Source organism: Sinocyclocheilus grahami, unplaced genomic scaffold (genome assembly GCF_001515645.1).
Source record: "Sinocyclocheilus grahami isolate Dianchi unplaced genomic scaffold, SAMN03320097.WGS_v1.1 scaffold12.1, whole genome shotgun sequence".
Taxonomy (NCBI): Eukaryota; Metazoa; Chordata; class Actinopteri; order Cypriniformes; family Cyprinidae; genus Sinocyclocheilus; species Sinocyclocheilus grahami.
This window is the reverse complement of record NW_015505191.1, coordinates 3,502,493-3,517,165: the sequence shown is the minus strand read 5'-3', so window position 1 is coordinate 3,517,165 and position 14,673 is coordinate 3,502,493. Positions and strand designations below refer to the sequence as shown.

The window sequence follows — 14,673 nt, the reverse complement described above, 5'->3', positions numbered from 1 at the left end:
AATAATGTTCTTTTTAGCAACATCATATGACCCCTTTAAACCTCATTTTATGTGTTTTTACCAGTTGAATTTAGATTAGAGTATACGTTAGATTATATCATAAATAATAATTTACTATTTAAATACTTTTAAGTCAGCCTCTTTGGAAGTTTGCTGAGGCTCCCTGGATGAGAACCACTTTAAATAATGAAATTGATTTCAGTTGTGTAACCCACAAATCCAAATGCAAATTTTATTGTTGCATGAAGTCACACTTCCACCATACTGACAGGGCATTGATCCTAAAGATGGTTGTGCAGTTTTATCCTTTTAAAACACCCATGTGTTACTGTATAATTGCCTCAGTTGTAGTGTCCAGAACTCTCTGCCAACGCCATCTCAACACTTTAGTAGTAGTGTCACTTTATTTAATCTTAATTGAGAGCTTGTGGTGTCTGATTTAAAAGTATTCTCGTGATTACAGACATACAGCTGTTTGTCTAAGATGACTTTAGACACACTTGGACAATTCCACTGACCACTCCTGTTATGCTCTTGAGCAAGGCCCTCCAGAGACATGCCTCATTACTCTTTCAGAAAACAGAAAGAGCTTTTTGTAACATTTTTAAATCAGCCATTGCTGATGTTTGAATTTTCTAAACCTACTGAGATCCATTTTGCCATGGCAGATAGCACAGCAAGTAAACTTCCTTACTGTCATTCACACACATAATCACAATTTCGACGTACTTATCATCTCAAATCTGGACAGGAAGCGCTGAAAGAAGTTCTTGCAGGGATCAGGTAGAGCCAAAGTGCCAAACTCTGACACTATGATGCGGTTCCTCTCGCTGTTCTGCTTATATGAATCGCTGCGCAAAAAACGGCTTCTGTACATCACCTGACCATCCTCAATCTGAAAGCGATGCATCAAGGCCATGCCATCAAACCAGTGGTTATAGCTGAGGAAACATTAACATCGGCATGAGTCAGCCTGAATATTCATGTTAGAGTTTGAATGACATAGTATTGTGAATAATAGTCTTCTGTGAAAGGTTGTCATGGTTGTGCCTACTTTGTCTACTACCTCTACCACTGTAAATACCAAATGATTAATTGTACCTTTCTATATGTCATTAGTTTTACAGCCAATTACTAATCGCAAGAAACAGAGATTATAAAATGTATTTAGTTACTATTCTTCACATTCTAGTGATTCTATTAAGATCACAAAATCACTATATTGACAGTTGAATGTTTGCACTCACTGCTGATTCCCAAACTCAAATTTTCCTGGACCATTCCGCAGCAGACTCCCATGGATCCAGGTTGGGATGGTGCCTTTGACTGTGGTGGGGATGGGCTCAGGTGTCTCCTCTACCGAACTTACCAAGGGGGAGATGTTTGGCAGCTCATGTACTTTTGTGAAGTATGTTTTCTGAGCAGCAGCTGTAAAAATTCAGACAGCAAATTGTGATTTGCGTGATGTACCAAATCTGATTGCTTGGCAAGTTGACAGATCAAAATCTGTTAATCAGAAGAATAATCAGAATAATGTTATAAAGATGCACTTGTAAATACAAATGTTCTGAAATTATGATAATGGTAATAAAATGGCGTTTTGAGTATTGTCACTTTGGTAATGTTTTACAATAAGGTTTCATTTGTTAACATCAGTTAACTACATTAGTTAACATGAACTAACAATAAACAAGACTTCTACAGCATGTATAGGTAATTTTCAACATTTACCAATACATTTTCAAATTAAAAGTCATTGTTAACATTAGTTAATGCACTGTGAACTAAGAAATAATGAACAAGTTCTAGGCACAACATGTACTTAGGGTTATGGTTAGAATTATGGTTTGTTTTAGGGTTTAGTACGTACAAATCAACGTACGTAAATGACAATAATGATATCATTCATCGTGTATATAACATGTATATATAGACAATGTATAATCAAGTTTGAACCGATATTTTTTACTAGCATGAATAAAGATTAATAAACACTTTAAAAATATATTTCTGATTGTCGTTTCAGGTTAGCTAATCCATTTACTAATGTTATCAAATGGGACCTTATTCTAAAGTGTTGCTGACACTTTTATATAGAGGTCCTAAACTGCAAGGTTAGCTAACCCTGAGTTATATTAAATTATATAGCTGTAGTAAATCACAGATTTGCAGACATACTACTCTGCTCCATCATTTATGTCAGCTGAAAGAACAAAGTAAAGGATTAGAGTTAACAAATGACAGAGCTGAAATGGCAGAGAGTCAGCGATGTTACAAAGAGAAGCACTATCTTTAGAAAAACAATCCCTCTCCTCTCTACACATTCACATGTACTGTGATACACTAATGCATAAATAATGAAGTAACTACATAGACATACAGGGATCTTTCAGAAAAGTCAAACTTGTGACATACAATTCAAAAGGAGTTAAATTCAGTTATAAGTAAGCTGCTAAATTTAAACCTATGATAACATTCAAAAGCCATTGGAGTCAAAGTATATCTCACCCTCTCTCATATGAATACAGCAGCTGCTTTTAAACACAGACATGTGCTTTCATACACTGCATTGCTTCACACAAACACATATGAAATCTGCGCCGTAACATACAACAGAAAGTGAAACTCGCAGATGTGCATTAGTGCAGAAGAGCGCCCAGATTCTTACCAATTGTTTGAGGCTTTATGCAGGACATCCTGTAGAGAGATGTGAGGCTGCACCCTTGATCAGAACAGAGGATGAAGAAGAGTTTATGACAAATTGTAAAGAGCAATAAAAACTATGTGCACGCAGATGGGAGGAGACAAGTCCCTTTTATGTAAGTCGGATCTCTTGCCAACCCTGTTACATCACACATGATTACATGACACAGCAGAGGGGAGGGCAGTGTGGTGCTGGCTGGGATATAATGTGCAATAGCAAGGCTGAAACAAATAGCAACTGAACAGACAACAAGGCGTTGTGAAACACAACAAAATGCACTTTAAACAGTTACATTTTATATAATTTTGAGAAAATGGCTTCACATTAACATTGTTCGTCTGTATTTCAGATTCAGTTTATTTGCCAATACATGCTACAGTAAATGTCACAGCTCTTGGCTAAATCAGAAGGGGGTAAAAACAAAGTTATGATAAGATGCAGAGATCATCAGTAGTAAAAGCTTACCTTTGCTGGTCCTAAATGCATTTTTAAGCACACTTGTTGACATGATTAACTAAAACAAGTAATGTACAAGAGAATACAGTAGGTTAAATTCTACACTCGCGCGGAGTAGGCTACTGTGACCCACGTTACGTACACTTTACCCCTGATCAACTTCCTGGTTATGGGTTAACGTCATGCTTGGTCCTACTGTCTTCGTATACCCTCAACCGATTCATTGTTTTGAGTGACTTTAAAGTGTTTCTATGCACAACATTCTTATTAAGTCCATAGTTCGTAATGAAAAGATATATGTCTCTATCTATAATATATCTTTATACCTTTATAAACCCAAATGAGCCCAAAATATGAACGGAACGCACGCAAGATTCACGTTAAGCGTTTTCCTCAGAAACCGTTATACCTAAATAAAACGCTTAACGTGGCTTAATGTATTAAGAAAGTGACATTAAAAGACCAAATTGGGTGTAGTTTCTTAATACATTGATTGAACTAAGTTATGTACAGGTGTGGCCAGAATATCACGCAACGCGCAAACTTTCACGTTAAGGGTTTTTCTTCCATATAAAACACTTAACGCTTGCATTTTAGCGTGTTGCGTTCTTATTCTGGCCACAGCTGCTTGCCTTTATACTTTGCAACATCAGGAAGGTGTATACTGAGTTTAGACATGTTTATTAGGCTACTTAACCTGATTAAGTCACCTTAAGCGTGGAATTGTTGAAGGGGCACGAATTTTTCTTGCGGGAAAGGAATATCATCATCATCAATAATAATAAAAATAATAGTTAAATACAGAAAATTGGTCAAAGAATGATCCTGATTTTATTACATTCAGTGTAAACGGCGATTGATAATTAATAATAAACTGAACATTTTTTATTTTGTTTTTACAATACATGATAAGCAACACCAAAAGTTCGTATTATTCCATTTCTTATTATTCCAACTAGTTTTAATGATAAAATGTAAAAAATTGATATTAAAGATGACACATTCATTTAATAAGGATAAGAAAAAATTGCTTTGTATAAAAGCAAAAAATGCCCTTAAGGGGGGAAATATTACTAATAGCCAGCTGATAGAACACTCATGAGAATTTTGCATCAGAATAAATAACATTTACACCACACACACACACACACACACATAAAATCTTTTTTTCTTTCTGGACAAATACGTTTTTTACTTGTACAAGTGAATGACCTATTTACTTGACCAAGCACATGCAAAGGCTTAATGTCGAGCCCTGATTATAAGTAGCCTATTTAATTATAAGTAGATTTAATCTTTTTTTTTTTTGCAGCCAGGTAAGATTAATTTTACGAGACATTTGACTTGGTGATTGCTGTTAATACTAATTCATACACTCTATCATAGATTTAACAGGTCTAAGTACTTTAGTGCTATTATCTGTTATTTTTTGTTACTCTTTGTGGTTTCTGTAGGTCTACGACTGTTGTCGACTGACCGTGTTACTGTCATTTCCTTTGTAATATATAATATCATACCTCTGGAAGAACTATACTTCACTCTTATTCTACAGCAATCAGCTGAATAATTGGGATTTGGCTTCATTTTTGCTCTTTTTTTTAATAAATAAGAAAAGTCCTACAGGCAGCATGCTATGTTTTGATCATGGCATAACTTACATAAATTACAACATTACCAAAAAATGTTTATCTATGCAGTGGAGAATCAAAGCCAGTAAAATTAAAATTACACCTTAACCAGTGTTTCACAGGTTTATATGTGGTTCCTTGTTAAATGTGTTCAAAATAACTAGAGAACTTTGACTACGAAATGCAGTAGTCAAAATAAATAAATAATGTGTCCACAACAGTCTGGAATCATTATTTAGCCTTTATTTGAATTCTGTGAAGAGATCAAGGTCTCACTGGTGTTTCAGAGAGGTGCCCATCTACATTCAAATCAAACATACAAAACAAACTTCTTGTGAAACATGCAATCTATGAATGGTTCCATATTAAAGCCTCAGGTGCTGGTGCTAAGTAATAATATTATTAAGAAGATAACATTATCATGCTTCAAATAAAACAAATACGCAAGTGTATTCAAGTAAATTTGTTGGTTTTAAAGCATATTGTAAACACAGATGTGACCTGCAGACATTGTGAATATGATCAAGCATTCCCAATAAAACTGAAAAGCACTGACCTCTGCTGGACATTGACTGTAACTGCTGAAATAATAAATACTAACAGTTCCTGAACATAGTCTCTTACACATAGAGACCTCCCTTGTTCTCATATACAGTACTAATAGTCATCTGGAATGCTCAGTAAATAGCCTACAGGCCATCAACAGACATTGCTCTTCATTTAGCCAACAATCCAAAAGTTTGTGTGAAATATCACTATGACAAATATTATTTAAACATGTAACATATGTTAGGAGACGGTATATTGTCATTTGTTAAGTTGAAGATAGGTACCTTTTAAAACTACCTCAAGTACCTAAAATGGTGATTAATCCTTCAAACCAGTCAGTTTAATTCTGGCCATATAATCATATTTGCCAGAGCATGGTGACTGCCTTGCAGAGACCAACATCATGATAATTGAAATAGCAGAGACCAAAGAACGTGGCTGTGGAGAGCAACAAGACACCAGCTTTAGCCAGCTTGACCTTAGCATCACCGTGGACATAGTCTGTTAGGACTTGACCAATCCCCCTGCAGAAGAAAAACACAGAAATAAAAGATTGAACTAAAAATAGAATACAAATAGTGCTTGTGGGACAATTGAAATATTGCATAACCTCACTGATGATTGAGGTATCTAAAATCCACTTTCAGTAAAACAACCTATACACCAAGCATTAAGCAGGGCTCTTCAGATGTACACGAGTGACAGATACACACACTCTTACCAGTGTCCGTGCAGTGTGAGAGCCGCAGCAAGAGAGTAATCCAGTAGCGGACTGGGACACAGGTATGCAGCTGGAGCCATACCTAACAGAACTATACTCAATACCCGTTCACCAGTCCAGTGCTTGGAGGCTGCTCGTGAATTTGAGACTGCTAAAAAACAAATAGAAATTTTCATTTTGCTAACAACCGTTGTGTATGCAAAGTAAGAGAGTTTATGAAACAGTGTTTTTGCAAAAAAGGAAATTCGATTGTCATTTTTATAGTACTAATACTGACTACTAATGTTGCCTGCAAACAGACACTTCATTTTTGATTATTTAAATAGTAAAACTGAGTTCTAAATTGTCTAAAATCTTAATTTTATAAAACATAAAATATCCTTTGGTTCAATGTAAATGTGTTAAAATGTATTAAAATCATGTGGAATATTTTTTTCTGAAAGGGCAATGTTTCAACAACAGTTCATTGTTAATGTAGCACCGCTTTTGCAGCATTATAAATGGAGAAGAGAGTGATCATGGAAAAAGTCTAAATACATTCTTAACAATGATTAGTGTCATCGCTCACTGCAGTGTGCTGAAGTTGTGTGGATCCTCCCTGCTGCCAAATGGAAAGCCTCTATATCTCGATTCTTCTGATAGGCAACCAACCCACGAGACAGGTGTGTGTGGCAGAGAAGCACAGCTGTACATGGTATAAAATATTACATAAAAAAACACTGTAACACTTTATTGTAAGGTGTCCTCGTTTTTACACATTGCACATACTTACTATTGTAATAACAATAAATTATGTTATATTACATGAAAGTAACCCTAAGCCAAACCCTAACCATATAGTAAGTACATGTAGATCTACATAAATACAGAAATATTAACTTTAATATTTCTCAGTATTTAAATGTATAATTACACTGGACAAGGACACCTTAAAATAAAGTGTAACCAAAAACAATACATCGTACAAATATCGTAAGACGTCATACAAATGTTCAGTGGCTAACATTTATGTAATGATTATAAATAAATCTGTGCCATATTGTGTAATATCATAACTCTCATATTCATTCAGTCGTCCGGATAAAACACTAAAATGATTACTTACGTCTTATTCCCCTTTGGCAGAAAGTGCTTAAAAAAATCAAGCTCGCCATGACTGTTTAACTACAAGGTCAGATCAGATTCATATAATTATGATGGTAAGGCAGCTGTTTTCTGCACCAGTGGGTCATTCTCTCATGAGTCTGTTGTTTCACTATAATTGCTCGATAACGCCATCTATCGCTCTGGGGTAGAGTAGGCAACCACCAGAGTTAAAGTCAATCAACAAAACGTTCTAAGAGGGTTACAATACATAAAAATGCATATTATCTTGAATGTAACATTTAGGAAGGAATAGTAATAAAATAATTATATACTTAATATGAAGAAGGTCTCTCAATTTACATTTTTTTTTTTCAATTTAAGTGTGCTTTATTGGCATGACAAAACCTACTTTGTATTGCCAAAGCAATTGCAGCTGGGCTGCTTACAAATAGTGCACATATGTATTAACAGAAAGAAAAAATATATAATAATAATAATAGTAATAATATATCAAAATTATTAAGCATGTAGTGCAAAATGAATTACTAATATATATGTAAACTAAAAATAAAATAGGACAAGGGATTAGACAGATTTAGAGAAGCAAAATATACATCTAAATAATATAATACAGTAATATGGCATAATATAATGTAGATGTGCTGGAAACATCAGATCAGGGCAGGTTGAGTGTTTTCTCTTCTGTGGTGACAGGCAGACACATAGCAAACACACAGCAGGTGTGTCTAAAATCACAATAGCAATAGCAAAACACAATATATAAAAATAGCAAACACAAAGCAGCAAACACACAGCAGGTCTTCTGTTCTCCTAACAGATACGGCACTTTCTCCTGGTTTGAAAGAGTTTTAAATGTCTGATGGATCTGGTGTGTTTTATCATAGAACCCTCTCTGTATATCCGTGTATTCTAGGAAGTGCAGTTCTGTTTCCATCTGATTCAGATCAGAGTGTGAACACAGTCTCTGCTCCGGTGGCAGCTGTGTTTTTCTGTGTCTGCCCGTCTCTATCATCAGCTTGTGTCCGCTGAGTCTGTATCTGGTCAACATGCTTCTCAGTTTCTTATCTGACACTGTGTACAGATACTCTGCCATACTGTACTCTCTCTTTAGGGCTAAATAGCATTGCACTTTACTCTGCTGTTGTGTTTGGGTTTGCCCAGTGGTGTATTGTAACGAAGTAATAATACTTTGTTACAGTACTTAAGTATTTTTTGGGAGTATCTGTACTTTACTTGAGTTTTTATATTTCAGCCAACTTTTACTTTTACGCCACTACATTTCCTAATTAAAATGTATACTTTTTCTCCGATACATTTACCCGAAGCATATTCGTTACTTACTAAAAAATAGTCAGAAGTCAGAAGAACACGGACTGCAGGAAAGCAGGTTTGACGAATCAGTGGTCTGCCGTCTGCAAGTTAGACTCCTAAAAAACACCTTTGATCATGTGCAAACAAGCGCACACACAACCGCGGATGATTCATTTTCCACTCAAGTTGGAAACTCAAGTTGTCACACACTATCGTCTGCGATAATATGGTAAGTGTTGTAATGATGTGCGATCTGACATTATCAAGTATATCACACAGAGTGCACGCACGTGATTTATTAGTCTATTAAAACTCAAAATTCAAGGCATTCTAAATTGTAGACGGCAAAAATGCTTCTGTATGTTTTTTATGTTTATATAATTGAATATAGTTAACTTAATCTATATCACACAAAGAGTAGCCTACCGTTTTTCTGCAAATATCAGCATGAACACATTTAATAATCATTTTATACAAGTTCAGCAAAGCAATAAGTGACTTACATTTTAGACATAATATTGCTTGTTAACGAAAATGGTTCTAAAGACCACAGCACTGTTTTGCGTCTCTGAGCAATGGACGGTGCTTACTTATTGAATTAATCAGCTTTTTGAACAAATCGGTTGAATAAATGATTCAGTGATTCACTCGTTAACGCAGTCAAATGCTTTGTTTCTGAATGAATCAGTTGTTTGAATGAATCGGTTGAATCTCAATGACTCACTCATTAACAGTCACTTGCTGCCACCTACTGGCGGTTTTAATTTAACATTTCGACTATTTTGTTCATGTTTTAAATTATTTCAAATATCAGTATTCAACGTTTTATGTTAAAAACAAAACAGTATTTATCCATCTGTAACTGCAGATTAAATGCATCAATGTCCCCTTTGAGATACATAAACTGTGTAAAAACATCTAAATACTATTTCAGATGCAGATTCCAGAAATGTTTTCTTATGTTGGAATGACACTAAGTACCGGATGAAGTGCTTCTTATTCTTACCCACAAATACAAAATGGAAGAAAGAGGTAAAACTGAACACAATCTTGCCACTCAAGCTTTGTATGAACATTTTTTATATATATTTATTTGCTTCTTTTCCATTTTGCATTTACTTGTACTTTTAAGTATGTTTAAGGTTTAAAAAAATACTTTTTGTACTTAAGTACAGTAAATATCACATACTTTAAGACTTTTACTCAAGTAATATTCTAATCGGTGACTTCAACTTCTACCAAAGTCATTTTCTGGTAAGATATCTATCTGTACTTTTACTTGAGTATGGCTTTCAGGTACTCTATACACCACTGGGTTTGCCAATGAGTGATGTAATTCTGTTTGATTTGTGCAGTAATCTGATTGATTCTGATGTTGTTAGTGTTGTTGTGATTCAGAGCATCAGTAGATGTTATTGTAGCATCAGGACTGAAGCTCTGGATCAGCTGAGGGAGGGACTTTCTTTGCTCATCTTCTGGTATTGCAGGGCTTTATAATGATATGATTGGGGGTTACTGAGTTTCAATTGTTTCCAGAATTTAATTGCCCTTTTTTTGTATCTTTATGATAAGAGGATATTTGCCTAATTCTGCCCTGCATGCATTATTTGTTGTGTGCCGGTGCACGTGTAATATATTTTTAGAGTTCTGCATGCAGGGTCTCAGTTGGATGTTTTCCCCATTTGGTGAAATCTTGATTTGGATTTGTCAGTGGACCCCACACCTCACTGCCATAGAGGGCAAGGGGCTCAATTACTAATTCTAATATTTTCAGCCAAATTCTAATAGGGATTTCTATAGGACATTGTCGTTTTATGGCGTAGACGGCCCTGCGTGCTTTATCTCAGTTCTTTCACAGCATGAATAAAGTTTCCTGTGGATGTGCTTTTCAAACCCAGGTAGTTGTAGTGTGTCTGTGTTATCTGGTTAGTGCCTAATGTAAATGTGTGTTGTGTTCCCTGGGATCTGGATCTTTTCTGAAATATCATAATTTTGGTTTTATTCAGGTTGACTGTCGGGCCAGGTCTGGCAGTATTGCTGTAGCAGGTCCAGGTTCTGCTGTAAACCATGTTGAGTGGGAGACAGCAGAACCAGATCATCTGCATACAGCAGGCATTTGATCTGTGAGTTGTGTAGGGTTCACGGGGCAAATTCCAAATGGAAGTGATCATCCCTGTGCCTTTTACAGTCTATGGGCAGCGCATGAAGTCGAACAAGCCTTTTGTTTATTTTTTATTTTTTTTAATTTTTTTTATTAATGAAAATAGAACAAATAACAAACAGAGCATAGCATAAGACCGTCAGTGCTATACAAAGTGTGACATTAATTAGTAACGGGCACTGAAAATAATGTCATAATATTTTAAACATGTTAATGACTTTTTGTTTTTTAACAATTTCAGAGAAGATATAAAACAATCAAATTCCACTAAAAATACCTTAAATATTGGGGATGAATTTAAGCATTTTTGTTTATGTATATAAAATTTTGCCAGTGATATGAATAAATTAACAATGTATTCAAGACCTTTGTTAACATTGTTTTCATAGTACACAATAATATCCTTTAAAGAAAAACAGTATTTATCCTTTACTAGATTAAAATTTAATTCTGCCAATTCCTTCCAAAAATTTTGGGTAATTTTACAATCAAAAAATAAATGTGATAACACCTCTTTCTCATTTTTACAAAAGGAGCATAAATCATCAATATCAGAGTATCTTGAAATTATTGATTTAATTAAAAGTTCTATTAACATCTTCAAAATAAAGTATTTCCAGATCCCCTTCAGCTTTCTTATTAGTAAGAACCCTTTTCTTAAGTCTTTGGGATTTGTTTTTCCAAATAAAAGAATAAAACAAATTATTGATATCTTTACAATAAGAATCTTTAACATACAGAGATAGGGAGGGATAGACAAATCGAGATAAGCCTTCTGCTTTAGATAATAGGACACGACCATAAACAGAGAGATCACGTTGTAACCAACAGTTTAATAACGCTTTTGTCTTTTTTAATCTAGAGGAGAAATTTAAGTTTTGTCTTTCTGTAACATCCTTTGTTACAAGAATTCCTAGGTATTTGACAGAGGGTTTCACTGGAATATTATCAATAACTTAAATCATTTAAATTGTGTAAAGGGAGGATTTCACATTTGGATAAATTTAGAGTTAAGCCAGAAGCCTTAGAGAAAATATTGATGAAGGAGATAGCATTGAGAATAAAAGATAAGCTCTTTAAAAATAAGGTTGTGTCATCCGCCAATTGTGATATTTTAATTTCATTACCAAAAATTTGGAGACCTTGAATTTGTTCATTATTAACAATCCCAATGGATAATAATTCAACTACCAACAAAAATAAAAAGGGGGAAATTGGACAACCTTGACGTACTCCACGGTTAATGTTACATCTTTTAGAGGTGGAAGTGTTAAGTATTACAGACCTATTAATATTATTGTAAAACATTTTTAACTACATTCAAAAATGTATTTCCGAATGTAAGGTTTTAAATAAGAATTCATGTTCAATTGTATCGAACGCTTTATAAAAGTCCAGAAAGAAAATAACGGCTCCTTCATCAACATTCTCAGCATAATCCAAAAGGTCAAGCACAAGTCTAATATTGTTAGTTATGTGTCGACCTTTTAAAAAACCTGATTGGTATTCACTAATAATTTTATTTAAACCTTCTCGTAATCTATTAGCAAATACTAAAGTAATTAATTTATTATCAATTGTTAGAAGAGAGATTGGTCTCCAATTTTCTCTCAAGTGTGAATCTTTATCCAGTTTGGCAATTAACGAAATGACACCTTGTTTCATAGTAGTAGTCATTTCGCCACTGTTAATACATTCATTATACATATTATAAAGAGGAATTTCGATCAGTTCCCAAAAATGTAAAATTCTACTGTCAACCCATCTATACCTGGTGCTTTCCTTTTTTTTCATTCTAATCAGGGAACAAGCCTTTTGACAAACCTCGATGAGCCTTGTCATGACGTCATATTTTTGCGGCGGAAGTAGTTGCTTTCACGTCCATGCCTGTCAGCGAGCGCCGGCGCTTTATCCTGCACATATAATCAGTTTCTATAAAGCTTCGCCATGGCTGATTTTAGTTCCAGCTTTGATATGCCGTCGGCTAGTTTATCTGAGAACGCCGAGGCTGCGGAGCTCCAGCGTCTGATCGCGGTGGAGCAGCAAAAGGCTCAGTTTCAAGCGCAGGTGGGTAACTTCAGTACCGCTGTGCTGTCATTCAAAACCAGTTAGCAAGCCTGTTGGGTTTTAACCGTGTTTAACGTTCTACTCAGGTTCACAACTTTACGGATGTTTGCTGGGATAAGTGCGTGGACAAACCGAGCTCCAAGCTGGACTCGCGAACGGAGATTTGTCTCGTTAGCTGCGTGGAGCGTTTCATCGACACGACGCTCACCATCACCAACCGCTTTACGCAGATGGTCCAGAAGGGCGCGCACTGACTGAAGGACACCGTCCTCAAGGACAATTACCACATACTCTTCATGTTCTCGCTGTACATTCAGGAGGATGCACTTTAAGGGTGCTGAACCTTTTCCCTCTCGCGGAAAAATGACCTAAAGCCCTTTCTCATAGACTCCAAAATGTTTATGATATGTGTCTAGCTGTTAAACTAATACAGCCAGCGAAGAACGACTATTTTTGCTGGAAATGATCAGTACAGGCAGTTTCCATGACTGACTGTCCACATCTGTACACTTGACTGCTTTAATTGTGACTTCAAATAAATCAGACATTTCAAAGAAACAAACGTGATTAATCTGCTGTTTTGTTTTTGTATTAAAAGAGTTTTGAAAGCTTTGCTTTGTAGGGATTTACTGTGTATTGGCACCTTATCCAATATCAGCTAATACGATGATTAGATCATCATCTAGCAATTTCAAGGGATTGTTAGAGATTATGGCAAAGATATATCCATTTAAAAGTACTTTCTTTTGAAGAGTGATTTTGTTTTTGTTTTTAATAATCCATTTACTAGTTATCAGCCAAAGCATGAAAAATATGTATTGTTTTATTGGTATTGGCCAGAATTTCAAAGTTAGTGAATCCCTAATATTCTGAATAATTTACGTGATTTTATATTAGGTATCTCTTATCCTATTCATTTTTGACATTTAGCAGTGATCTGCATTAAGAAACAAAACAGATGATGTAATGACAACCAGTTTACCTGTCCAACAACTGTTTAACTTTCAGAAAATCTACTCTACTCTATAATTATATTATTTCTGCCTATTTAGTTTAGATCATCATCTAGCAATTTCAAGGGATTGTTAGAGATTATGGCAAAGATATATCCATTTAAAAGTACTTTCTTTTGAAGAGTGATTTTGTTTTTGTTTTTAATAATCCATTTACTAGTTATCAGCCAAAGCATGAAAAATATGTATTGTTTTATTGGTATTGGCCAGAATTTCAAAGTTAGTGAATCCCTAATATTCTGAATAATTTACGTGATTTTATATTAGGTATCTCTTATCCTATTCATTTTTGACATTTAGCAGTGATCTGCATTAAGAAACAAAACAGATGATGTAATGACAACCAGTTTACCTGTCCAACAACTGTTTAACTTTCAGAAAATCTACTCTACTCTTGTGTCTGATGTCATAATGAATTTCATATACTAAAGTGTGATAGAAAAAGTCAAGATCTTTGTAGCAGCATGTCTTCATTAGTGCCACTTGCCATATACTTTCCTACAAAGACTGTCTTTTTGATTTTCACCATTCGTCTATTACTGTTAAACAATAGCACGAGATAGCTTTTTATTATACACCAGCTCTTAAAAACCCTTACAAAGCTAAAATCATTTTAATTAGATTTTGAACATAGTTTCTGGTCTACTCTAAAACCCCAAATCTGGTTTTCCCCCTAATCCAAAACAATACGATATTGTAAGAAGACTCCTTATGACAGGATTAGTCTTAGGGCAGCAGAGGTCTGCTTCTTGGCTTTGAGGCTTTGCCCTTCTTTGTTGTGTAGTGTGCTCAGTACAAAGTGGCCTTTGATAGAGCTGTGTGTGTAAATCTTGCAGGCAGGGCTGCTTTCATCCGTTCTAATTAAAATCAGGAAGCAGATAGGTTAGCTTAGTGCTCTAACTTGATTATCAGAGCATACAGGAAGCCTACAGGGTCCTCTCAAGCAGAGCCTTTGA

The 14,673-nt window shown here is 35.1% G+C and overlaps 3 protein-coding genes across 6 annotated transcripts in view; 1 reads left to right on the top strand and 2 right to left on the bottom strand.

Moving 5' to 3' along the window:
* Positions 1-3,307, bottom strand: part of bco2a (beta-carotene oxygenase 2a) — a 10,576-nt gene extending 7,269 nt beyond the window's left edge. The window contains exons 1-5 of one of the 3 annotated variants that reach the window (XM_016288856.1): positions 3,170-3,307; positions 2,813-2,941; positions 2,669-2,722; positions 1,248-1,428; positions 730-941 (exon numbers count right to left, since the gene is read on the bottom strand). In XM_016288856.1, coding sequence (XP_016144342.1) covers positions 730-941; positions 1,248-1,428; positions 2,669-2,722; positions 2,813-2,941; positions 3,170-3,212 — 619 coding nt within the window. In that variant the 5' untranslated portion in view covers positions 3,213-3,307. The remainder of the gene's footprint in view (positions 1-729; positions 942-1,247; positions 1,429-2,668; positions 2,723-2,812; positions 2,942-3,169) is intronic. The other 2 variants (XM_016288866.1, XM_016288872.1) reach the window with 2 other exon arrangements.
* A 1,591-nt stretch (positions 3,308-4,898) lies between these two features.
* Positions 4,899-7,294, bottom strand: sdhda (succinate dehydrogenase complex, subunit D, integral membrane protein a). Of its 2 annotated transcripts, none has more exons than XM_016289796.1 (4): positions 7,164-7,294; positions 6,627-6,743; positions 6,059-6,206; positions 4,899-5,861 (listed from the first exon to the last, which is right to left on the bottom strand). In XM_016289796.1, the coding sequence occupies exons 1-4, from the start codon at positions 7,210-7,212 to the stop codon at positions 5,696-5,698; spliced, it is 480 nt and encodes a 159-aa protein (XP_016145282.1). In that variant the 5' UTR covers positions 7,213-7,294; the 3' UTR covers positions 4,899-5,695. The 2 variants fall into 2 exon arrangements, with proteins under 2 accessions (XP_016145282.1, XP_016145273.1); XM_016289787.1 differs by having other exon boundaries at positions 4,900-5,861; positions 6,059-6,209.
* A 5,204-nt stretch (positions 7,295-12,498) lies between these two features.
* timm8b (translocase of inner mitochondrial membrane 8 homolog B (yeast)) lies at positions 12,499-13,259 on the top strand. Its single transcript, XM_016289777.1, has 2 exons — positions 12,499-12,704; positions 12,791-13,259. The coding sequence occupies exons 1-2, from the start codon at positions 12,585-12,587 to the stop codon at positions 12,956-12,958; spliced, it is 288 nt and encodes a 95-aa protein (XP_016145263.1). The 5' UTR covers positions 12,499-12,584; the 3' UTR covers positions 12,959-13,259.
* Positions 13,260-14,673: the final 1,414 nt, after the last annotated feature.